At 36.1% G+C, this 24,840-nt stretch overlaps 6 protein-coding genes and 2 non-coding genes across 11 annotated transcripts; 6 read left to right on the forward strand and 2 right to left on the reverse strand.

Moving 5' to 3' along the window:
- Positions 1–1,948: 1,948 nt before the first annotated feature.
- On the forward strand, positions 1,949–2,046 carry LOC125579359. Its single transcript, XR_007317372.1, has one exon. It is a non-coding gene; the product is annotated as a small nucleolar RNA Z266 (small nucleolar RNA).
- Positions 2,047–2,096: 50 nt separating this feature from the next.
- On the forward strand, positions 2,097–2,189 carry LOC125579360. Its single transcript, XR_007317373.1, has one exon. It is a non-coding gene; the product is annotated as a small nucleolar RNA Z266 (small nucleolar RNA).
- A 1,633-nt stretch (positions 2,190–3,822) lies between these two features.
- LOC106435724 (cyclin-B1-3) lies at positions 3,823–5,850 on the forward strand. Of its 2 annotated transcripts, none has more exons than XM_048752352.1 (5): positions 3,823–4,071; positions 4,166–4,339; positions 4,403–4,504; positions 4,837–5,423; positions 5,526–5,850. In XM_048752352.1, the coding sequence occupies exons 1-5, from the start codon at positions 3,910–3,912 to the stop codon at positions 5,695–5,697; spliced, it is 1,197 nt and encodes a 398-aa protein (XP_048608309.1). In that variant the 5' UTR covers positions 3,823–3,909; the 3' UTR covers positions 5,698–5,850. The 2 variants fall into 2 exon arrangements, with proteins under 2 accessions (XP_048608309.1, XP_048608322.1); XM_048752365.1 differs by having other exon boundaries at positions 4,415–4,504.
- A 502-nt stretch (positions 5,851–6,352) lies between these two features.
- On the forward strand, positions 6,353–7,786 carry LOC106437093 (40S ribosomal protein S14-2-like). Its single transcript, XM_013878027.3, has 6 exons — positions 6,353–6,500; positions 6,781–6,900; positions 6,968–7,013; positions 7,137–7,222; positions 7,304–7,433; positions 7,523–7,786. Exons 1-6 carry the CDS (start codon positions 6,498–6,500, stop codon positions 7,588–7,590), a joined length of 453 nt encoding a protein of 150 aa, XP_013733481.1. The 5' UTR covers positions 6,353–6,497; the 3' UTR covers positions 7,591–7,786.
- Positions 7,787–8,563: 777 nt separating this feature from the next.
- LOC106435722 (probable small nuclear ribonucleoprotein G) lies at positions 8,564–9,496 on the forward strand. The gene is made up of 4 exons (XM_013876634.3): positions 8,564–8,698; positions 8,786–8,808; positions 9,079–9,200; positions 9,286–9,496. The coding sequence occupies exons 1-4, from the start codon at positions 8,664–8,666 to the stop codon at positions 9,343–9,345; spliced, it is 240 nt and encodes a 79-aa protein (XP_013732088.1). The 5' UTR covers positions 8,564–8,663; the 3' UTR covers positions 9,346–9,496.
- Positions 9,497–10,675: 1,179 nt separating this feature from the next.
- Positions 10,676–13,674, forward strand: LOC106435734 (rho GTPase-activating protein 4). The gene is made up of 4 exons (XM_013876652.3): positions 10,676–11,613; positions 12,279–12,399; positions 12,632–12,751; positions 12,842–13,674. Exons 1-4 carry the CDS (start codon positions 11,225–11,227, stop codon positions 13,505–13,507), a joined length of 1,296 nt encoding a protein of 431 aa, XP_013732106.2. The 5' UTR covers positions 10,676–11,224; the 3' UTR covers positions 13,508–13,674.
- A 38-nt stretch (positions 13,675–13,712) lies between these two features.
- Positions 13,713–16,117, reverse strand: LOC106435733 (transcription factor MYB65). Of its 3 annotated transcripts, none has more exons than XM_013876651.3 (4): positions 15,940–16,117; positions 15,099–15,517; positions 14,180–15,026; positions 13,713–14,083 (listed from the first exon to the last, which is right to left on the reverse strand). In XM_013876651.3, the coding sequence occupies exons 2-4, from the start codon at positions 15,486–15,488 to the stop codon at positions 13,917–13,919; spliced, it is 1,404 nt and encodes a 467-aa protein (XP_013732105.2). In that variant the 5' UTR covers positions 15,489–15,517; positions 15,940–16,117; the 3' UTR covers positions 13,713–13,916. The 3 variants fall into 3 exon arrangements, with proteins under 3 accessions (XP_013732105.2, XP_013732104.2, XP_048608394.1); XM_013876650.3 differs by having other exon boundaries at positions 13,713–14,092; XM_048752437.1 differs by having other exon boundaries at positions 13,713–14,092; positions 15,099–15,509; positions 15,940–16,103.
- Positions 16,118–21,470: 5,353 nt separating this feature from the next.
- Positions 21,471–23,852, reverse strand: LOC106435728 (glycerol-3-phosphate acyltransferase 5-like). Its single transcript, XM_013876640.3, has 2 exons — positions 23,043–23,852; positions 21,471–22,855 (listed from the first exon to the last, which is right to left on the reverse strand). The coding sequence occupies exons 1-2, from the start codon at positions 23,628–23,630 to the stop codon at positions 21,935–21,937; spliced, it is 1,509 nt and encodes a 502-aa protein (XP_013732094.2). The 5' UTR covers positions 23,631–23,852; the 3' UTR covers positions 21,471–21,934.
- Between the last annotated feature and the right edge of the window lie 988 nt (positions 23,853–24,840).

A 24,840-nucleotide genomic window follows, 5' to 3' on the forward strand; every position in this document is an offset into this window, starting at 1 on the left:
CCTGAGAAGCGCTTCAATGAAATAAGATACTGAATGAGTGAAGAAATCTGGGAAGATATATGTCCGACGCTGGTAGTGGTTATAACAGAATATAAACGGCACAATTAGCACCATGAAAGTAGAAAAACAATCTTAAACTCATGGAGGACTATAATTCCCGAGCAGTGGTCTCATGTCAGGATACCTCGTAAATAACAGGAGAGAAAAAAACCAAACCTAAGTTGTTAAAAGTTTCTGCTTAAGTGGATTTTGCCTGGATTGTTTCTCGATCATGCTGGCTGCAGCATCCATTCCCCCCTGTAATATTACCATTCTATTGACTCTACTTACTATTTTTAAGGAATCATTGAGACATCCTTGTTCTAATATCAAACCTGGACTGTGTAGACAAAGCGACTGCGCGAAATTTGGTTTGATTTGACAGAGCCCATCTACAAAGGTTTGGAAGTATTATTAATTAGCCACAAAATTTGTTATATTTTTATTACTGGTTACTAATATTTTTCGCACAAAATTTCTTTGAGCAATGGTAAATAGTTAATGTCTAATTTTAAATTTACCCAACATCATAAATAGATATTGGACTGCCAAGAAAGATGGAATTTACTTTAGAAGGGGTTATGATAAACCATCGGAATTTGAACGTCACTGGATTTTTGCTCCTTAATAGATGGTTTTATGTGTCATGCACAAAAACCGTTATAAAATTATTAAGTATTTTATCTATGCTACGTGCATATCTATTTTTAAAAATATGTTTTATTTTATAATAATTTTTAAATCACCTAATACAGCTAATTTGTCTATAAAGTTGTACTTTTAATTTAACTACCATTGTCTATTTATGCTGCTATATATGTAAAAATTGTATTTATGAATAAATTTATATGGTTTTAAAAATATAAATTGTACTTTGTAAATATTATGTGCCGTGTTCAATGCATATAAACTTCTAGTACCTTTTAAATACGTATATCATAATATAATATTCATATTTCAAATAAAATTGTAAATATTGGTTAATTTAATTTATATTAAATATCTTAGATAATATATACAAAGTAATAAAAATGTGTGTTTGCTAATGTTGACTAATATTTTATTATTGAGATATAATTAAGTATTAAGAATTTTGAACACGAGTCTTCAATTTTAGTTGGGTCAAAATCGGTCCTAATGGTATCAACAGTTAAAATCACTTAAACATAGCAAAACGTGTTGTCCACACGTAATCTAGCAATGAAGTAACATTTATGTTACCTCTCGTAACAACAAGTGATTGCCATCTCCAAGTCACCACTGTTCTTATATATGACACCCATGTTACAATATGCTTCGGTATACATGGGCCTCTCAAGTGCAGCTTTCACGTAGCAGCACAAGGCACTGTCATATTGCATCATTTCGGAGTACACAACACCTAAGTTGTACAATGAACATTGTGAATTAGAGTTAACAATTAAATAGTACCAAGGCAAACCACATAAAATTAAGATTGTAAAATAGAGAATCAGAGAAAATACTGAAACTCCTAGGAAGGTAAAGAAAATGATCTTTCACAGTACCCACTTTATCTTTTCTATCACCTTCGTCACTTTACAAGCACCGACGAGTATAATCACTAATCAGAACCTTTCAGTCCCAGACATGGCTCATGTCCCGGACAAACCGGTTCAGTTAACCAAAGTCAAAAAGGCCTGTTTACTTTTGAGAACGATAACACTTTTTACTCGATCCAAAAACGGCCCACGGGCCTAACATTAAGCCCGATAAGGGTGGAAGCATAATTTCAGTAGGACTCTCTCCCTACATATATATATATATATGACCACGCGAAACTCTTCTATTAGCTCACAATTAGAGTCTAGCCGTCATCTAGGCCTCATCTCTGTAATTTATGGTTTTCCTATTCGTTTGGTGTTTTCTTTTTCTTTTGTTTGATTCTCAATACGGCGAGAGTGATGATTCAATTAGATGTGCGAATGGAGTTTCTCCATGCTGAGCTTAAAAACTTAATTTGGCAATTATTAATCTGACTTCGCCGTCATCATTATTTTGTTGTTTTTTCATATTTGGGTTCAATTGGAAATTGGAGGAATGGTTTGTGAATGATGATTCAATTAGATGTGTGAATGGTTTCATCATGAGCTCAAAAACTCTATTTGGCAATTTTTTCTGACATTGCCGTTCCTCCAAACTAATAACCAAGCTTTTTGCCAGAATTCAAACCTAATATTGTTCTTTTAATCCGGTTGTGTTTTTTCTTTTCTTTTTCAAATGGCTGATTATGACTGTAATTGTTAAAAAATGAGTCAGTTTTTGCTATTGTTTAAAGTTTGATTTTTTATCCTATTTCTCACAGGATGAGAAAAACTTTCAGTCCGGTTAATTTGATTTTGTTTTTCTTTGTAGAAGCCATTGTAATTTTTGTTGATATAAATAATAACCAAATGTTGATTGGATAATTGAATGAATGAAGAAGAATGTGTTTTGTCTCGCATCAATAAAACACATTTAGACGAATAATATAAGAGATTTGATGTAAAGATTGACGATAAACCTTCGGTACAAAAAACATATTAACCGAGGAGATATAGAATTGGCCCATAAAATAAGAGATAGAAATGCGCTAAAACATATTAACCGAGGAGATATAGAATTGGCCCATAGAATTGAACGAGAATGTAGGCCTAAAACAATCTGTTGACTAACTTGGCCCAATACGCTAAATGCCTGTAAATTAGGTACAATCTATCCACTAAAAATTACTAGAGAAACAAATTAATAAAAGAATACAATTAAGCAAGAACAATAGACATAATGATGTATAATATATTTTTTTTTTAATGATGTATAACATAAATCTGAAGCATTCAGTTAGCATTAAGGGTTGTTTGTTGCTACTAAGAAACAGGAAAAATAAAATGCCGACGGTAACTATAAAACCCAACAATAAAATAGAATAAAATTTCATTTAATATCAATTAAGACATAACCTCGTAATTAGCGGAAAACAAAATTCCGACATGGGCATCAAAAAATGTAAAAATCTTGAAATTTTCTCATTTTTATATTCTGCACAGTAATTTTTTGAGAGGGAGAGAGCGGATAAGACTTTTACCAATTAACTACGGTTTCGAATGTTACAAACCGTTACGCCCCACACTGCAGTTAACAGTAACAAAAATCTTTACATATAACATATATCTATATTTTTTTATAACTGTTAAAACCGCATTCCAGTTAAACCGCTTGTCCTGCACCACTCAAACTGCAATTACCATTCGGAGCCTACATCTACTGTACTGGCAGATCGAAATTATATCCAGTAATAGAATAGATTTGCATAGAATAATTGATAAAAAAAATGATTTGCATAGAATATAACAATTTAATACCAATTAAGACTTGAACCTCGTAAATGATAAGACTTTACATTTTTAACCACAGAAACACATTCTAAGAATCTCTAACACTTTACCAATTAACCACATCTACTACTGTAATGGTATTTCGAAGAATGCTACTAAAATACAAAGAAAATAAGATCCTGACCGAAATTATAAGAATATATCCAATTATAGAATAGATTGCCATCATTAGAATAAAATAATTTAATACCAAAATTAAGACTTGAACCACACAATTCTAAGAATCTCTAACACTTGTCCCTCATCAACCGTCGGATTCGAAGTTCCCTCATCTAACGGCTAGAAATCCACACCCATTAAAAATTTGACCGTTGGAGATTTTCACTTTAGAGCGTCTCCTCTCCTCTCCTCTTCCCCCTTCGTCCATAAGAAGCGTTCTCAGTCTCCTTTCTCTACAGCGCATAATCAAACAAAAAGAAAGAAACAAACAACCTACTGTTAACGAAAAAACACAACTTCAAAAAAACTAACGACGATCATGGCGACGAGACGAGTTAGAGGCGATCCCGTCGAGAACCGCCGCGCTCTCGGCGACATCGGAAACATCGCTTCTCTTCCCGGAGCCGAAGAAGCAGGAAAACTTAATCGGCCCTTGACCCGTAACTTCCGTGCCCAGTTGCTTGAAAACGCTAACAAAAAGGTTCAATTTTTATTTACTTTTTTGCAAATCTTGTTTTTTTTGTGAGTACTTATGATTCTTGAATCTGACTCTGTGTGTGTGTGTGTGTGCTCAGGATGTAGCCAAGAAACAAGAAGGTGTAAGGGCGGTTCAAAGGAAAGCAAGAGCTGTTGTTGTTGTTAAGCCGCCGCAGACTCATGAAGTGATTGTGATCAGTCCCGACACAAACGAGGTTGCTAAAGCTAAGAAGAATGTTACTTACTCTTCCGTTCTCACTGCTCGAAGCAAGGTAAGTTTTTTTTATTACAACTTCTTAGATTGTGTACTTATTGTTATTGGTTGGAATCGTTAGGCTGCTTCCAAGGCTCTGGATATTGATTCTGCGGACAAAGACAACGACCTTGCTGCTGTGGAGTATGTTGAGGACATGTACTCTTTCTACAAAGAGGTTGAGGTATGTATGGTTTGGTCAGAGCCTATAGGGCTGTTCGTTTGGTTGCCGCAGGTACCAGCGGCAGCGTCAACATTCTGCGTCAACAAGAGTTGACGCAGGAACCGGCGGCAGTGGCAGCGTCCGAACGCTGCGTCCTGCGGCTGACGCCAATAAAACCTGCGGTCGCGATATGATATGCGGCAGCGTCAGCGTCTGCGAAACGAACAACAACTGTCTTCATTGACGCTGCCGCCGCCGCTGACGCTGCCGCGCCGAAACCTGCGGCAACCAAACGAACATAGCTTTTATGGATTAAGTTTTGTGAATGTTTCTGTTTTTGTTTCCTGTTGCAGAACGAGAGCAAGCCTCAGATGTATATGCAGACACAGACTGAGATCAACGAGAAGATGAGATCGATTCTTGTAGACTGGCTTGTAGACGTTCATGTCAAGTTTGATCTCTCCCCTGAGACTCTTTACCTCACCATCAACATCGTTGATCGTTTCCTGTCTCTGAAACCTGTTCCGAGAAGAGAGTTACAGCTTGTAGGCGTTAGTGCTTTGCTCATTGCCTCCAAATACGAAGAGATCTGGCCTCCTCAGGTCAATGATCTGGTGTATGTCACAGACAACTCGTACCAGAGCAAGCAGATTCTAGTGATGGAGAAAACCATTTTGGGAAACTTGGAGTGGTACTTGACAGTTCCAACGCAGTATGTGTTCCTCGCGAGGTTCGTCAAAGCTGCGGTTCCTGACCCGGAGATGGAGAGCATGGTTCACTTCTTAGCTGAGTTGGGTTTGATGCATTACGACGCTTTAAAGTTCTGCCCTTCGATGCTGGCTGCTTCAGCGGTTTACGCCGCGAGATGCTTCTTGAGCAAGACCCCGGCTTGGACCGAGACTCTTACATTCCACACTGGTTACTCTGAACATGAGCTCATGTTAGTGATCTTGTTCTACTTCTTCTCTCTGCCATGCTTTTAGTCCATCGTCATCATCATATGTTGATTTGTTTTGTATGTATGTGTGTGTGTAACTTTCAGGGACTGCTCGAAGCTTTTAGCGTTCATTCACTCGAGAGTTGGGGAGAGCAAGCTGCGAGCTGTGTTCAAGAAGTATTCGAAAGCTGAAAGATGCGCTGTTGCTTTGGTTTCATCACCGGCCAAGTCTCCTCTTCTGTCTTCTTCTGCCTCTTGCTCCTTGGAGAAGTCTTGAAAGAATATCAGCAAAACTATCCAATTTGTTTTAGATCTCTCTCTGATCTTTTGGATGTGTAAAAATGCTTTCTCCTGTTGAGAAGTATTAATTGAATTCTTGTACTAGAATCGTTTTGGTCTTCTATGATATTTGGAATTCTTGATGATATTATTATTATATGTAGAAAACAAATTATTTCTTCTCACTAAATTTATATCAACGTTGTTCGTTTATAACTTGTAAAGTTTGAGAAAATGCTCATGCCAAAAAAAAAAAGTTCTAAGAAAGTATTGCATTAATCCATTGTTCTAAAAATCGGCCACCCCTTCCGGATGCTAAGCGTTACTATTCCGCCCCGTTTTATGCCAAATCGGTTAAAAAAATCGAATGTAGAATTTTTTTTCTGCCTAGACCGTCTAAATGACCGTCTAATCTTTTTTTTTTAAATTTATTTGGTCTAAAATTTTATAAATATCATTTATATTCATAATTTTGATGAAAATTACACTATATTAAGTTTATTTATTTTATTTGTGTGTTTTATACTATCTTAAATATGTTATACATTAAACAATCTAAAAATTTCGCTCCACATAATTTCCGATTAATTTCGATTTTCTCTTTAGGGACAGGGCACTAATCCATCATAATGGAAACGACGACGTATTCACGAGTCAAAGCGCTGAGGGTAATTACGTCAATTGCCAGGAGTGTTCCAATGTAACCCTAATATATAAAGTGTAGCTCTGAGTGTGTCCTTCCTTCCGCACCCAAAAACCCTAGCAGCATTTCGTCTTTTGTCTCATCCATTGGTGAACATGGTAAGCTCCTTTCTCTCCAGCTCATATCTGTTCCTGAGTAGTTTGTTTTCGTTAGTCTGTTAGGGAATCGAACTCAGATAGGTTTGTTTCCCTGCTAGATTCTGATCTTTATAGAGCTCTAAGTGTTCTCACCGTCCGTGTTGTGTTCTAACTATGTTTTTCTGAACCATAGTGAAAGTATGTTTGGTTTTGAAAAGTAGAAGTGGTTGTTTGTGTACCGACCAATGACCACAATGTTGTTACTTATCTTTTTTGGTTTGGTCTCTCGGTTTATTTATAGTCGAGGAGAAAGACCAGAGAGCCCAAGGAGGAAACCGTCACACTCGGACCTGCTGTTCGTGACGGAGAGCAAGTGTTCGGTGTTGTTCACATCTTTGCTTCTTTCAATGACACTTTCATTGTAAGCATTCGCCTTCACTGTCGTGTAGAATTTTTTTTATGCGTGTTGATGTTAATTTTTATTGCAGCACGTTACTGATCTGTCGGGAAGAGAAACTCTCGTCCGTATCACCGGTATGTTCTCTTGTTCCTGTTTATGTTTTTGAATAAAATCTATATTGTTAACACAAAATCAAATTTGATTATTAGTATGATTATGCGAGTTGTATCCTCAAAATATTTATTTTATTTGCGTAGGTGGGATGAAGGTGAAGGCTGACCGTGATGAGTCGTCTCCTTATGCTGCTATGCTTGCCGCTCAAGATGTTGCTCAAAGATGCAAGGTCAGAGAACTGTTCACCATTCATTGCGTTTCTGGATAACATGTTCATCCTAATAATCTCTAATGTTGTTATATGTGACAGGAGCTTGGCATTACTGCGATGCACGTGAAGCTCCGTGCCACTGGAGGAAACAAAACAAAGACTCCAGGACCTGGTGCTCAGTCAGCTCTCAGAGCCCTTGCTCGTTCTGGCATGAAGATTGGTCGTATTGGTAAGTAAATTTCTCTCTGCCTCTTTTGATTATACAGAGAACTGTGCGGTTTGGTTAAGAATAATCGTGTTATTGAATGTATTTTGCAGAGGATGTGACTCCGGTTCCCACCGACAGTACACGTAGAAAGGGTGGACGAAGAGGAAGAAGACTCTGATTGCTCAATGAGCCTCATCATCGTTCAGTTGTTGTGCCCTTAGTTTCTTGGGTACAAGTTAGTCTTGCCTCTCTCTCTCTCTCCGGTTTTTCTTTCAAGTTGCTTCGAGAACTTTTATAAGCTTTTGCGAACTTCTTCAGCATTGTAAACTTTTGCATTTGGGAATGAGAAAAAAAGTGACGTTGTGTTATTGTTATTTTGGATATTCTTTATACCATAGTCTTTCCTATTACTCTATTAGTATAAATTGTAAATCTATACTTCCGATTTTTATGAGGATATGATGGATGTTGATAAAACGGTAAAAGTCTATATAAGTTTATGAGAATGTAATTAATGCTCCGAATGGTAACCGTGGTTTGAGTGATGCGGGACAAGCGGTTTAACTGCGGTGCGATTTTCACAGCTATAAAAACGTATAGATATATGGTATATATAGAGATTTTTGTTAACTGTTCGAACCCTAAATATTAATTATTTAATGTCTCCTTTTCTGCAATAAGGGTGTTTGGTTTAGACCATCTCCAACCCACCTCTATTTTTATCTCTATATTTTCTTTTAAAACAGAGAAACTCTATTATAGAGTTGGATTTGTTTCGATGTATGCCTCTATAATAGAGTTAAGGGAAAATATAGAGATTTGCTATTTTCATCTCTAAATATAGAGGTAAAAAGTATGATTTCTCTATATTTTCCTCTAAAATAGAAGAACTCTATTATAGAGGCATATATTGGAGCAAATCCACCTCTATAATAAAGATCTCTATTTTAGAATAAAATATAGAGATATACAATGGAAATGCTCTTAGTGGAATAATTCTCGGGTGCGAGAGGTCCCAAGTTCGATTTTCGGAACACCTCCCAATTTTTTTAATTTTTAATCAATTGGGCTTTAAAATATATTGGGCCTGGAACCAATAACATTGGGCTTCGAAACGACGCTGTAGATACCGCCATCGAATTTTTTTAATCTATTTTCTCCCCGCAATAGAATTGAGCAAGTTACTTCCGATCTGAGAGAAAACCCTAATCTCTCTCCGTCTCCGTCTTCGTCTTCTCTGATTCCGCAAGTATGAGTCGATCAGGCCAGCCTCCAGATCTCAAGAAGTAAGTTCTTCTCTTCACCACTTTTGAGTTTTCGTTTCTTCTCTTCGTGTTTCTGATTTTTACTCTTCGTGGTTTGATTTGATGCAGGTACATGGACAAGAAACTCCAAAGTAAGTTCGATTTCTTCTCCCACGTTTACTCTTATAGAGCGTTTCAATTTCACTTGGATTAAACTCTTGTTAACTGAACCTGGTGGTGATAATGTATCATTCATTGGATTTGGATAGGACAATCTCATTACAATCAGCTATATGTTTTGTCTGGGTTGGTAATGTTGTTTTTTTTTTGACTTTTGTTAATTAGAAGAATTTTAGGTGGATTTTGATTTAAGAGAAGTAAGTTCTTGTCTCAATTTTTGTTTTTTCCTTGTCGGAATGTAGTTAAGCTTAATGCCAACAGAACGGTAGTTGGAACTCTCCGTGGGTTTGACCAGTTCATGAATCTTGTTGTGGATAACACCGTTGAAGTTAATGGTGATGACAAAACTGACATTGGCATGGTGGTACGTTTTCTCTTTCTCTTCTCATAATCTCTTAGTTATTTTGATCATTTTTATAATTTTGTATTTCCGTATTTTGTGGATGCAGGTGATAAGAGGAAACAGCATTGTCACAGTTGAAGCTCTTGAGCCAGTTGGAAGATCTTAGCTTTTTTATTACTTTTGCACCACCAGTTTCCGTATTTTGACTTGAGTTTACTCTCTGTATTGGAACTTAATTAGTATCTATCAGCATGAATCTTAAAGAAGTTTGATATGATGAATTTATTCCTCTTTTTTGTTCTGAGGATTTCTTTGAATCTGCTGTGAGGGGCAGTCTGATAATGAACTATACCAGATTAAAGGGCTCTCTCTAGGTCGGACAAGTTAATATTTTTGTAAGCATTGTTACAATTTTGTACAAAGAAATAACAAAGCAGTCATAGTAAAAAAGCTAATCGTGATTGGGCCAGACCACACATAAAGCAAAAGCCATTCGTTGTGGGGATTTGAATTTTGGGTAAATGAGCTCCCAACGGTCATTGCATTTTGCTTTATTACCATCTTAAATCTTTTCTTCTTCCTAATTATTCTGTAGTGAGATAGTAATAATTATGCCCTTTGGCCCCTCTGTTTTTATCAAAAGATGGTTTTTATGAATAAGAACTGAAAAAAGGAAAAGAGGAAAGGCCATAAAAGAAATAAGGAGCCGTGAAAGTGGAAGAAAGGCATGTGGAACACGACACAAAGCATTTTGTTGCAAGACAAATGAGAATGAAATGATACATCTCCAATAACACACCGTCAAAGTGGAAGGAAGGCATGTGCCCACACGAAGCCTTGTTGTAACTTGTAAGGCAAATGAGAATGAAATGATACCACCACACGTAGCATACAACGGAATGTTCGGCATGTGGGAGGTGTTTTAAAGCTTTTTAAAGTTATACACATCTTCTACAGTTCTACTACAAAAGGGTCTATGAGTTAATGTGCTTTACTGGTGGAACGTAGCCACGTAGGTTGTATTTGTGTACTGTCTAGAATTTTTTTTTTTTGTGGAAGTCACTTGCAAGTTAACGTGTTTTATTAGCAGGTAATCCAAAAGAGAAATTGATGTATATCCTTGGTTGGGGGATCTCCAACTCATCAGATAACAAAACATCATTTTAAAACACACTTTGGATCTACAACTAATCCAAAAAGAACTTTCACCAACTTCACTATTCTTTTACTTTTCCTTTTCTCTTTAAGTTATGGCAAGATGTGAAAGTCCTAGAGATCGCCTCCTTATAACGGTAACATAGTGTTTTCTTAATGCAACATAGATTATCAATTACTTTTTTTTGTTCAAAATTATCAAGTAACTTCACCATGCTATTTCACTTCTTCGAAATCTGATTACACATTTACCAATCAACAACAACAACAAAAAATGAAGTTTAGTGTTGAATATAATAGGACCATTGGTTGTTGCACAGGTTACCAAATACATGTGACTGGTCCTAGTGTATACAATCTTTTACTCTTTCTTCCCAACTGATTCCTTTTTTTAATCACTTCACATTCCCAACTGATTCAAATGGAAGATAGATAGTGTAGTAAATTTGATAAAGGTCACAGCATAATATACTATTAATAAAGAGATACCTAAAAATACAGCTCCACCTTCATCTTCCTCGTTAGCCCTTCATCAACTTCTCTCACCTAACTTCACCACTTTCTATCTCTCTCTCTCCTCTTTGAGCAAGAAACAAAAATTGAAGTGATAATTACAAACCACCAACTAAAAAAAAAACCCTTTCTTCAATTCAACTCTACGCGTCGCTTAGTACCCAAAAAGTATTAATAATATTTCGAGTTTCCCATTATTTTCCAACAGCATCATTAATTACCCATTACTAATCCCCATTTAGGTTTTGTCTGAAAATTTCCCTTTAAAGATTGTTTCTTTATCAGCCTTTGATATTGACATCCATCACTGTTCTTCCCCTTGAGAGAGTACCCATCACTCCAAGATTTGATTTTTATAGGATTATCCTTGACTAAAGATGGCCAAAGTACTCAACTCGACCCAATCATGTCGTTTCCCTTCACCCTCAAGCTCCTCCTCTTCTACATCATGCGGAGGAGCCAATGATGGTAACAGAGACCCACATTCTCTTTTTAACATTTCTCGTGAGGAAGAAGAAGAAGAGGAGAGAAGCGAGAAAGAGGAAGAAAGATTCGAGCTTTCGACTGCGTTGGAGATTCTTGTTTCTGCAATAAGAAGGTCTGTGATTGGTGGGTGTGTTGGTGAAGAGGATCTTTGTTCAATGGAGATTGGTGTCCCCTCAGATGTTAGACATGTTGCTCATGTCACCTTTGATCGTTTCCATGGCTTCCTTGGCTTGCCTGTTGAGTTTGAACCTGAAGTCCCCAGACGAGCTCCTAGTGCAAGGTTCGTTTTGTTTTAGAATTGTTTTTTTTGTTCCACAAATGTAATTTTGCTAGATTTTTTGAAGTAATTTTACTAATTAATGTTAATAAATTATTAAAACACGATTTAATAATTACTGAATGTTACTGATTGGTTGACAATTATGAAAATTGTATGGTAAAAATAAATAATAAATTTAATTTGTAAATATTCATTCTATTTTTAATATTCATGAACACTATATGAATGGTGACCAGGGAACGACGAGGAACAAATGCATTCCCTAATATTCCTTAAAAAAATCACCATTCATAAGGAATAATTTTTTCTTCTCATTCCCTACCATTCATTTTTTGTAGAGAAATAAAGAACAAATTAATTCCTTGTTAAATATGGGATGGAACAACCATTCATTTTTATTCCTGCAATTCTATTCCTGCAATTCTATTCCTATTCGTTCCTCTTGTCTCCAGAATGGTCACCAGTCGGATAATCTTTCTTTTGGAGAACAAAGGGAGTAAATGTTTCTCTAAATGATTAGTCATTGGAGGTTTATAGTTATTAAGTAGATGACTTGTTAAGGATCTTGAGTGTTGGCAGATAGATTTGATTGAGAAAGTCTTGTGTGCATAGCTGTTTTATCTGTGATTTGGGTGAAAGGTCTTATGAGGTGAATGTAAATGCAGCGCAACGGTGTTTGGTGTGTCAACTGAGTCAATGCAGCTATCTTATGATACTAGAGGAAACATTGTGCCTACAATACTCTTGATGATGCAGAGTCACTTGTACAGTAGAGGCGGCTTGCAGGTTCGTGTAATTCTATGTGTTTTGCTTTAAACCAATGTTTAAGAAATCGCTAGGCCGTGGTTAGAGGAGTAGTAGCGCTTAGGCAGTATCTAAGCCGATTTTCCGGACGTCTAATTTTGGAAAAATTGTTTTGTTTGGACCTGATTTGCTGACTAGGCGGCTCCTAGACAGGATTTTAGAACAGTGCTTAAAACTATTTGCATCACTAAGTATAACCCTTTGTGCCATATAGGTAGAAGGAATATTCAGAATCAATGGTGAGAATGGTCAAGAGGAGTACATAAGAGAAGAGTTGAACAAAGGTGTTATACCAGATAACATTGATGTTCATTGCTTGGCAAGTCTCATTAAGGTACATATAACCCTTACTTGGATCTTACTCTCTCTTTATTGTTTCTTTCTAACTTCTTGGATTTGTTTTTTTTTTTCTTCTTTCACTTAGGCTTGGTTTAGGGAACTTCCAACTGGTGTGCTGGACTCACTCTCCCCAGAGCAAGTCATGGAGTCTGAAACCGAAGATGAGTGTGCTGAGCTTGTGAAGCTTCTTCCTCCAACAGAAGCTTCTCTGTTAGATTGGTCAATCAACCTGATGGCAGACGTTGTGGAGATGGAACATCTCAACAAGATGAATGCTCGAAACATCGCTATGGTTTTCGCACCCAACATGACTCAGATGTTGGATCCACTGACAGCTCTGATGTATGCTGTGAAAGTCATGAACTTTCTGAAGACACTTATAGTGAAAACGCTTAAAGAACGTAAAGAGTCTCGAGATAGGTTGGTTCAGGGATCGAACCCGGGTCCTAGGGACCATAATGGTGATCAGAGCAGCAGGCAGTTGTTGCATCTCATGAAAGCTAACGAGGAGGAAGCTGTAGTAGATACCTTTGAGGTGGAAATGAAAGATAAAGAAGAGTCTTCAAAACTTCAAGAACTTGTTGGCTTGAAGTCTTCTCTGATTAAGAGCTGTCAGTATAACAAAGGAGGGTTTGGAGAGAAACAGAATGGTTGGGAGGAGGAGAGGAAGATGAAGAGGACAATGTCGAATGCGAGTAGTATTATGGGACGTGTGAATTACAGAGTTGAGCTGTTCGAAGCTTGGCGGTGAATAAAAGATTTACATTTATTGATGGTTTTTAATCCAACTTTTGATTTTTTTTATTGGTTGATTTTGATATTGTGAGGATGAATGGGATGCTTTTGATGCTGACGGTTGCTTGTGTATCAAGAAACGCTACATTTCTGCATATAATGTCAAAGTTTTTTGTTTTACTATTCTACATTTGATAGAATATAAATTCTCCTATGTATTGTTTTGAGTATAATTTGTTTTATCAATTATAATAGAAATCAAGCAGAGTTTTACTGTCTCAACTATAAGAAACCGCAAAGTCTTCAAAGGAAGCAAAGAAGCATGAAAACAGCATGTGGTTCATTTTGTTACAAGGACCAAACAGCATTGTAGTGCTTCACCTGATGATGACCCAACAGTCACGTAACTGTTTTCCACTGACTCTTCACCCACCAAGAAGAAGCGAAAGGGCGTCGCTCAAGCTGCTTGAGTCTCTAACAATCCCAAAACGGCTTTGCTGGTCTTGCCAGCTCGACTCCAGTAAAACATCAGGCCGTATTACATCAGCTCTCTTTGGTTCCCATACCTCATCCATCTCTTCCGTCTTCACAACTGCAAAAGCTTCAAATATCAAAGAGGAACTCTCAGTTACAATAACACCAAACACAGTACCTTTACAACCAATCAACGAGTAAACTTTGATCTCACCTGCACCTGATGTGACAATATGGGTTTCACCTCCACGTGGTACATTCTGAGTACCATTGGTTATACAAGTAGTTGAACTGAAACTGTGCTTCGCACTAGCTTTGATCTTGGCTTCATGAAGCAGCATATCTAGCAGGCCGGTGTCGCATGAGGAGAAACAATCTGGCTCATCTATCTCCAACGGTGGTGGAGATTGAATATAAGTATCAACAGAGTCCAGTAGATCTGATTGTGGAGTTGACGGTGTCGTCCACTGATCAAATCCACTAGTTTCTGAATATTGGAATGAAGGGAGCTCCAGCTTCACCGCCCCAAACAAGGGCTTAGAAGTAGGAACCATGCCATCCGTAAAGGTATGATGGCTATCTTGAATCATCACATCGGTTCGATGCTGGTTTCCATACATAGGATGATCAGAGATACTGCAAGATCTTGGATTCTTTTGTGGAGCAGCGTTCTGAAAATGTTCTGGAGATTGGAATGCTTGCCTTATGTTACTGTGGGAAGGCAATATTGGTGACATGTAGCTACTTGCACCAGTGCCTAACATATCTGAGATGTCAGAAGCTACAGGTAACAAGCTAGTAGCGAAATTTAGATCCTCAAAGAGGACATTGGCAAAGGTTAGATCGTCAAAGAGGACATTAGCTTTGGAGTTTCCCAACTGCAAGATGTCTTGATGTCTTCTTCTTTCGGTGACATTACTCGTTGATGGATGATACTCTTGACTCCAGTGCAGGTCTTCAACATGGGTTCCAGGAGGGTAAAGTGGTAAGCCTGCTCGTTGCCGCCTCTTGATACGCGTGTTCCAATAATTCTTTATCTCATTATCTGTTCTCCCAGGCAACTGACAAAGACAAACAATACCAAAGATTCAGCCTTTACCACAATGCTCTTCTAGTCTTAGAATACTACTTACATGTTCAGCCATCTGTGCCCATTTATTGCCCATCCTAGCGTGCATTTCGACGATAAGCTGTTCTTCCTCTTTGCTAAACGCTCCTTTCTTCAAATTCGGCCTGAGATGATTAGCCCACCTGAGACGACAGCTTTTACCACAACGTGCAAGGCTGGTGTGTTTCTGCACAGTGTTCCAGTTACCCTCGCCGTGCCTCTTGACATAATCAATCAAAATCCCGTCTTCCGTTGAGGTCCACGGCCCTTTCTTCAGGACACTTCCTTTCCCTCTGCTTGTGCAGCCACTGCCAATGTTATCAGCAGCAGATGGTGACTCGTTGTAGATGCTTGAGTACATAGCGTCATCACTCTCATCCGTCACCATCGTGTAACTCATCTCTCTTTCAACCATGTAGACATCAATGGCTCTCACCTGAACGACTATAGAGAAACAAGACAGAACCTTCAGTATCATCTATTTATCAAGCAAAGATCTTTGGCCAAAATTTATGTAAGAACACTACTAAAAAAAAACAATTTGAGGAATCATTAGATATGTATTTAGAGTTGAATGAGAATCCACCAAAAGCACAACACTTGGAGTAAGTGGCAGCTAAAAAATCAAGTCTTGGAGTTATTATTATACTTGGTTACTCAATAGATCCTAACAACACAGAAGCTCTAAACACTTGAAACGAACTCATGTATAAAACTCCAATTCCCAAAAATCAAATTCTATTATTCAGAAAAAACGATTCGAAAGGTATATATATACACGAACCTAGCTATAGATCTGCGTTATCACAAGAGACGAAGCGAAAATGGAAGAACAAAGCAAGTAAGGAGGGAGATAGAGAGATTACGCGGGAAAAGGTAGAGCGATGGGGGAATCAATCAATCAATCTCAGAGGTTGAAGATGGAAAGAGATCAGAGTACCAAAAGCAATCATTCATCATTCATAGCTTAGCTCCGAGAGAGAGAGAGAGACAGAGATGCTCTTACCAGATCAAGTGGGAACAGAAGCAAACTAAAGTAAAATATTTAATAAAGTACTCCCTCCGTTTTTTAATATAAGTCGTTTTACACCTATGCACGTAGATTAAGAAAACCATTAATTTCTTATATTTTCTAAACAAAAACATCATTAATTATTTACCTAACCACAATTCAACCAATAGAAAAATATAAGATATATTACTATTGGTCATACAACATTAATTATTAATAAATTTTACATAGAAAAAACCGAAAACGACATATAATTTGGAACAAAAAAGTTTTTCTAAAACGACTTATAATAAAAAACGGAGGGAGTATAAAACATTCTTTTTTATTATTTCTTTGTCATTACTGCAAAAATAATTCTTTTTTTAATGTACTTTTTTTTTTCTTTCCTGGATAAATTATAGAGGAATTTCTAATTTTATAGTATGAAATTATGTCTATATTTAAAAGAACAAGAATAGTTTTTTTGGCAAAAATTGCAAAAAGAGTGTATACAAATAAGACTGAGAACTAATAGATAATGCCAATATTGTGTTGTAATTAAGTTTGTTAACAAAATACTCCTTACCTGTCCAAAATTAAAAAAAAAATTATATAGCATATTAAAAATAAATAAATATTTAAAATTAAATTTAGTATTTATTTTTTAATAATTAGCAGTTAAAATATTTAATTAATTCAAATATTTGTAAAAGTATACAAAGTATTTCAAAAATATATAAATTTTATCTTTGTGAAATAAAAGTTTTTTGAAAAAATCTATGACAGATCATAGATCATAATCATTATAGTAACATTTAAGAAGTGTGTGATAAATTGCAATTTATACTGTTTTTTTTTGGGTACTATCTAGAGCTGGGTTGCGGGTCAAACCCGCCCCGCTGACCCGCCAACCCGCGGGTAAACTGATTTTTTTTACTCAAAAAATTTGAACCGCTTGACCCGCAAGAAGAAAATATGAAATCCGCACCCGCCCCGCTAAAACCCGCGGGTGATCTGCTAGACCCGCGGATAATATTAATAATATTAAAAATTATTAATTTAAATATTTTTTATTAAAATAACAATAAAATTTAATATTTTAAATATTTTTATTAAAAATAACAATAAAATTTAATATTTTAAATATTTTTTATTAAAAATAATAAATATTAATCTATTTATAATTAAAATTAAATTATTTTTTAAAAATTTTCTATTTAAAAATAATATTTTTAAAAAAAATCTTTTTTTTTTAGTTTTTGCGGGTTGGCGGGTACCCGCGCTGAATTTTGGCTGACCCGCACCCGCCCTGCATAAAAATCATTCAACCCGCACCCGCACCCGCGAACCAAATTTTTTAAATCACTCGACCCGCACCCGCCCCTCAGCGGGTCAAATGGGGCGGGGCCCGCGGATAATGATTCATATTCCCAGCACTAGTACTATCGTCTACTATACGTCTTGAGAAAAAAAGGAATACACCAAACAAAAAATTCCAATGTGTACTCCATTTAATGATGTGATTTTGAGTATACTGACGTTGAGATTACGATGGTCCGCACTCATATGAATGTCATCCAATGATTCTATCTGACAACAAATAGATAGTGTATGACTCTCTAATCAGACTGACTAATCGACATTAATTACTGTCAGGAAGCCAAATGGCGATCAATCATGCGACCGACGGCTCTAACCTTTTTCATGCATTTTCTACTTATATAGCCTATTGTTACTTCAGCTTTTTCACTAAATTTACGTAACTCACAGAAGAATGATGTTTTATACAAAAAGAAGATAATTGCGGATCTAAGTTCAAACCATTTGAATGCTATTTATAGGCGAATCTAAAAGAAATACTCGGATGATTCAACTCATGTATGTTTTTAGCTACAGTTCTGACGGAAGCTTGACAACAACAAAAAAAAAAAGATGAGGAGAAATGTTCGAGTAAAAGCAATTTAAATCTCACATCTATTATTACATCAAAAAGACTAATATATATCTGATTCAACTCTATTTAGTATAAAGTTTTTTGAGGGGAGAGTTGTTAGAGTAAATAAACAATACAAGACCAACATCAGATAAAGAAAGTCTAATATATATATGGTCTAGTTTCACTTGGTATGAGACTTTTTAGGAAGTATCTGACTCAAGAACAATTATGTGAGGGTTAATTTAAACCCAAATCGAGTAATAGCATATTAAACGAAAAGTTGTATATCTAGTTTTAGTTGAGCATTTGGTCCGGCTCTAATAGAACATTTGGTTAGGAATACATCTAGTCCGTTTACAACAAGAAATATGATAAAAATGTTTAAGGTTATATGGTCCATTGCACCAAACCCACAGGCAGAGCTGGAGTTTTCGCGTATCTCTTTAGATCATTTATCCTAGTCCATCTATATATAAACTGATTTTACTAACAAGCGGTACGTAATACTTCAAGATATTCCAAGACTGCTTAAGATATTTCCACTCATCGACGTATACGGAGAAATGTTTTATTTACATGACATTTTAATTTAATTTTGTTTCTATGCATGTTTTTTGCTTAAAATGGTTGCAGCGTATAGACAGACTCATACGCAATTGGTCCGTTCTCCGGTTAGTTTGCTCTTGTGTACTGGCTGCAATCACCAAACCTTTTTTCAAAAACCTTTGTTTGATTATTCTGCTAAGTGCAAAAAAAAAAGAAAAAAAAGGATTATGCTGCTAAGTGCTGCTTTTTCAATTAGGTTAGAAATAATAGGTTTTGAATTTTAATTATCTAGTATGCGCGAAAAAGTATATAATAAAAGGGATGGAGGCAATACTATCGAATCATGGAAAGCAGTGTAACTTGTAAACGTACGAGGAACGTAAGATTATCAGTTCCACTTCCCCGTGTCTCACGCTTGTCTCTCTGCCTCTTTTCCTTTTTTTTTGTTTTCTTTCAATTGATTTGATTATATATATATAACTTGATAATTTATTCGATGAGTATTATTAAAGAGTCTTAATGGTGAAGACAGCAAAGTATTATCTTATACAGTATGTGATAAGCGATGTAAAATAGCTAAATTAGAATAGCAGCCAGGTTGTGTTACAAAAAAAATAAATAGCAGCCAGATTAAATCTCTCTGCGATAACAGATCCTTGTGTATTCAAGACTCAGCCAATATTATCCAGCTAGCACCAAACATAAAACTTGTTAATTATCGATATATATATATATATATAATATATATATATAGAAATTTCTTAAGATACATCATTTTTAATTTATTTTCACAAAAATAACTATCAATGAAGAAAATGACCAAAATAAATTTTATTAAAAGGTAAAAATAAATATTTATCCTAAGGTTAACTAATTTAACCTTAGGATTTAGAGTTAAGGGGTAGAGTTTTGGAAATATAATTTTAAATATTAAAAAAATAAAAAATATTTATCCTATCGATAATTAACAAGTTTTATGTCTGGTGCTGGCTGGATAATATTGGCTGATTAATAATCGATATATATATATGCCTACTTGATTAATTACATGATCAATTTTATATATTATCTATGCACATCATTGGAGGAATCACCAAATAGCATCTCCTTTATCGCTTTATACAGGTCTCTCTCCCTCTCTTCTCTCTCTAGACTCCAGATTAAGGATTGAGATTAGGGTTACATATTGATGTATTGACTCCTGAAAAATACCGAAGACAGAAATCCAAATCATTACATTTTATCATCAACCAGCAACTGTTCGCTGTTGGAGCATCATCAAGATTCACAAATCATCAAGTCTAAGCATATTCGTGTAATTGAATCCACATACATAATTATGCTTGGTGTATGTATGAGAATCTTGATGATGCTGCAGCTGCAATCAGTGGCTTACACATCTAAACAGGTATGTTTCGATTACATAACATATTATGTATATAGTTCAAATTCTAGTATGGATCGATCACTTAGATCGGCCGGTTCACAAGAAGAGGTGTTTTCTTAAATAAAGTTCGAGGATTTATGGTATGTTTTTTTCTTCTTCTTGAGTTCTTGTCTTCTTGAGAGATTTCTTGATATTCTCTCGAATCCGAAAATCCTTAATTTTCTGATTCGCATATGTTTTTCTCTAGATGTATATTAATCCATTTTTTCTGTCCCTCAGTTTTTCTTCCTGGTGATATTCTATTTTGGTAAACTTATATTAAACCTCCTTAATTCATGTCCAGTTACTGTTTGCTGTTGGAGCATCATCATGATTCACAAATCACCATATCAAGTCTATGCATATTCTGTAAATGAATCCATATATAATGATTTTCTGGTACATATATATGAGAATCTTGATAATACTGCAGCTGCAATCAGTGGCTTAGTTACACATCTAAACAGGTATGAATCTCTAGTATGAAATATTTTGTAGTTCAAATTCTACTATTAATCTCTCAGATGAGCCGGGTCACAAGAAGATGTGTTTTCTTGTTAAAGCTCTGAGGATTTATGGTATGTTCATTTGATATTTCTATTTCGTGAGAAAAGTTTGATCCTCTCGACTAATCCTAGTTTCCGAAAATCATTAATTTTCTGATTTCACATATAGTTTTATTTTTAGATGTACAGTATATGGATCCATTTTCGTTATAAAATATTTTATTTATCTCAGTTTTTCTTCCTATTGATCTATTTTCTGAATTTATACTTTTTGATTAATTCTTAAAGGTGTTTGCAGGTATATTGGAAGATTAATCCATTCTCGACCTTTCTAGACAGGGAAAGTGCTAAACTCCATTTTTGAATTAGGAAACATACAAGTTAGACCAAATCTCGCACACGGAGGCATCATGTCTTTATCTATCTCCTGGTTCGTTGCAAAAAAAAAACATCTTTTAATCCTTAACAAACTACAAAGATTGGGAGCGACCACTTCTTTCAAAAGTTTAATAGTATTACAAAAATCAACTCCGCAATATCTTTCTAAAAACTTTATATGTAACCTTTAACATTACGGACTGATTGACAAGGAGATATGAAACACCATTACAACAAGGAGACAAAGGAAGCACTTCTGTAACTTGATGTCTTTGGTTGAGATGAAAACTTGTAACGTTTGTCTGGTCAAATCTTTGAGACTTTGTCCCTCCTTGTTTCTTATTTTTATTTTGCCAAGGTGGTACAGCTTCTAGATTTGCTTTCTCATCTGTAAATCATATTTCATTTATATGATATTTACATTCCTAGAAAAAAAGTAGTGATGCACTCTTGGAATAGTCTGAACCATATGGTCAAATGTATCGCTTGTGATATAAGATAATGATTTCATATTAAGTGACGATAGCCTCGAGACTCGTCACGTGATTATCCTTAAGCATCATTTATCTTTTAACCTAACATTTGATTTCATCTTAAATGAACGAAAAAGAGGTTGATACTGACGATGCCACGGAGTTGGCGGTAGGCCAACAGTAACGGAAAATTGGCAGCCAAAGTCTTCTGGTCAACTAGTTTATCCAACCAAATTAGAAAATGGTTGGCCACTAATCCAACATTTTCTTACCATATATAGAAACTTTGTACAAATATGTACTATCTTACAAGAAGACTGTAAATTTCAAGAGAGAACAACTAATTGATACAGAATAATTCTATCAACAAATTAATATTTAGCAAAAATCAAGAATTTACAATATTGAGTAACAAAACTATTCATCCCCAAATATTTCTTCAACATTAGTTATGGGGAGTTAGTTTACATCTGAAAAAGAGCAAGATTTATAAACAATAATACAAACATCTATGAAAACAAAATTCAATCCAGACTTTAATCGCAGATCAAAATAAATCAAGAGGAAGCAATTAAAAACCGGAATAGTAATTTACTAATTTGATTTTAATGGAGAAAAGGCTCGAAAGTGCTCACCACCTTCTTCAACTGATCAAGAAACGATAAATACGATACCGTTCCATCGTTTCCAGCAAGAACCCTATACTTATCTCTCCTCGTGAAGTTAGTACACTCGAACCCTAACGTAGCCGCCAAGATTCTCTGAACATAATTCGCCACGTCATGCGGCCTCTTCCCTGACGAACACGTAGCCTCAACCGGAAGCTGGTTCAAGAACGTAACCTCGTAAACCGGTCTTGGATTCATAAAGAAGAAAATCGGGTCTAAACCTTTCCAGCCTCTCGCTGTGGTCGCGTGGAAGAATCCAACTCTATAGTTCATAGCAACCGGAACAATCCTATCCGTTAACTCAGCGAAAAGTCCGCTAAATCTTAGCAAGAACGGTTCACGGCAAGTGGTTCCCTCAGGACAAACAACTAGGTCGCCTTTAGACAGTTGTTGTTTGATCTTTGCTGCGTCTACATCTCGGACTCTTGTCAATCTCACGGTTGGTATGGGAGATAAGATCTCGGATAAGCGTGAGATTGAGTAAGTAACGGCCGGGATACTGCGTTCTAGCACGTATGATAGTACCACCGGGTCCATTAGGGTTCTGTGAGTGCACACGAAGAGAACACCGGAGTTTCCGGCCGCCGGTGGCTGAGGAGGCTTGCCTTTGACGATGACCTGGCCGCCGAGTATCTTGGAGACGTACGGTGTTGTCCAAAATGGGAGGACGGATCCAAGAAAGATCCGGATGGCGGCAAGAATGATTCCTAATGGGATCCATGTGAGGATGAGGAGAGACGTCGGTGGAGTTGGCCTCTTGACAAGGCGTCCGTCGTGGAATATTACCGGAAGTGGCCGTAGCTCAAGGTTTTTGTTGCGGTGGTTGTAGTTCTCCGGAACTGGTGCATGAATATGCTCCTATATATGAATATTTGATATTAGTTTTAATCATAATATATAGAAATTATATGTTGTAAAACGTACAAAAATTTGGGCATGTTAAATTATATATTAAATAAAAAGTGTTGCCAGTTGAAATTATTTTTTCAGAAGTGTAACAATTAAATTATTATATTTTATATGATTTTGTTCAAGCAATGTTTACCTCACATAACGATAAGAAAGTTGTAGAAATTGTCTTGCCAGGTCTTGCAAGACCTATCTGAGGCTTTCTATCAACAAACAAATCAGCAACACGGCTCAAAACAGATTGATCGATATCGGATTCACGTGTCAAGCCGGTGACAAAACCGAACCGGTTCACTATCAGCTCTGAACCGATGACTTCGTCAGCTTTAAGATGCTCCTTTGCAAACATCTCCACCATAACTCGAGGCATTCTCGTAACCACGACCTTCTTCTTGCACGAGCTGTAAACTTTCCAAGTGTCTATGCTTACGTCATCCATGTAGAACTTAGGCAGGACGGCTCTAGCCACCGATTGAATCTCCGGTTCGCGTAAACCAACGGTGGCTACAAAAGTCATGAGCTTGAGAGCGGCGTTCTTGTAGCTGAAAACGTCAAGGAGTGTGATTACGGACCAAAGAAACAGCAAGGCGGCGAAACGAATTAGACCAGATGCTTCAAAGGCAACGAGCATGAAGTAAGAGAATGGATCTTCGTTCCGCAGTATTGTCCCTTCAAATTCTGACACGACAGAATCCGGAGTCGCTCTAGCTTCCTCCATCACCATTTTTTTTTCTTCTCTTCTTTTGGTTATGTGATCGAATATTAATTTTGTGTCGACTGATGAGAATGGAAGAAAGTGAAATATAACGTTTTATGTTATAAGGTTTGGATTGATTCGTCTCTATTGCAATGGCAGTTTATCAATATTGCACCTACCGGAATTGTGCATGTTTCTATATATTACAAAATGTTTAGACAAGTCAATATTATATATAGTCATAGAGAGATGTCAAAAAAATACGATTATACACGTCACATGTTTTCTGATGAAATAGTGCATTACGTGTATAGAACAAAATTAATGGTTTTAAACTAACCAATTAATTTGGTCCAAACTGTTTTTTAAACTAACCAATTTGGTCCAAATTGTTGGCAGAATGCACCGAAATTAGGCAATGGCTACAGCTAAATATACGGATTTAGCTAGGTTACTGACCTTATTATATAATCACAGCATATAGTCCATGAGAAAAATAATTCTAGCTTTAAGTGTAATGTATTAATGTGGCTATATTTAGAATCTGAAACGTGGACAAGTATCATGTAAATGTAAATTAGTGGTACAGATTTTTGGTAGAGATATTATTGATATATGTTTCTTTACTGTTTGGATTTGATTTTGTTTTGTTTTATTCGACCGAAGAGAAACTTACCAGTCCAACCGAATTAGTTTATTAGGTTCAGTTTATTTAGTTTGGTTAGAATTTATCGTATATGTTGTTCTGTGAAATCATTTGCCAGAGTGAAACCTTATCTCAATTCAATAATAATTAAACTGGTTGTTTGGTTGCCTACCTGACCGATAGATGAAAAGAAAGCTTGGAATTCTAACAGAACGTATGTGTCATAATAGTATTTTTCATACAGATATGATCATACGACTTATAGTTGTTATGTAACACAACAACACAACGCTTTCAAGTCTATATTAATTAAAAATTTAGACACAAACTTGAGTGTTTACAAAACATTTTTCCTTTGCAGTTTCTTATCCGTCTCTTTAATTATGTTAGCTGAGGTTTGGATGGAATCAAATGGTATGGAAGAAATTTGGTTGTCATGAAATCTATGTAAAAAAACCCAAGTTGAATTGGCATCGTCGATAAGTAAACACCAATTACTAAAAGGGTTTTTAGTAATTAAACCCCTGAACTAAAGATGAATCGTAAATAAAACCCTCAACTAAAAATCCTGTGAAATAAACCCTCAACTTT

The sequence above is a fragment of the Brassica napus genome, chromosome A1, assembly GCF_020379485.1.
Source record: "Brassica napus cultivar Da-Ae chromosome A1, Da-Ae, whole genome shotgun sequence".
Classification (NCBI taxonomy): domain Eukaryota; kingdom Viridiplantae; phylum Streptophyta; class Magnoliopsida; order Brassicales; family Brassicaceae; genus Brassica; species Brassica napus.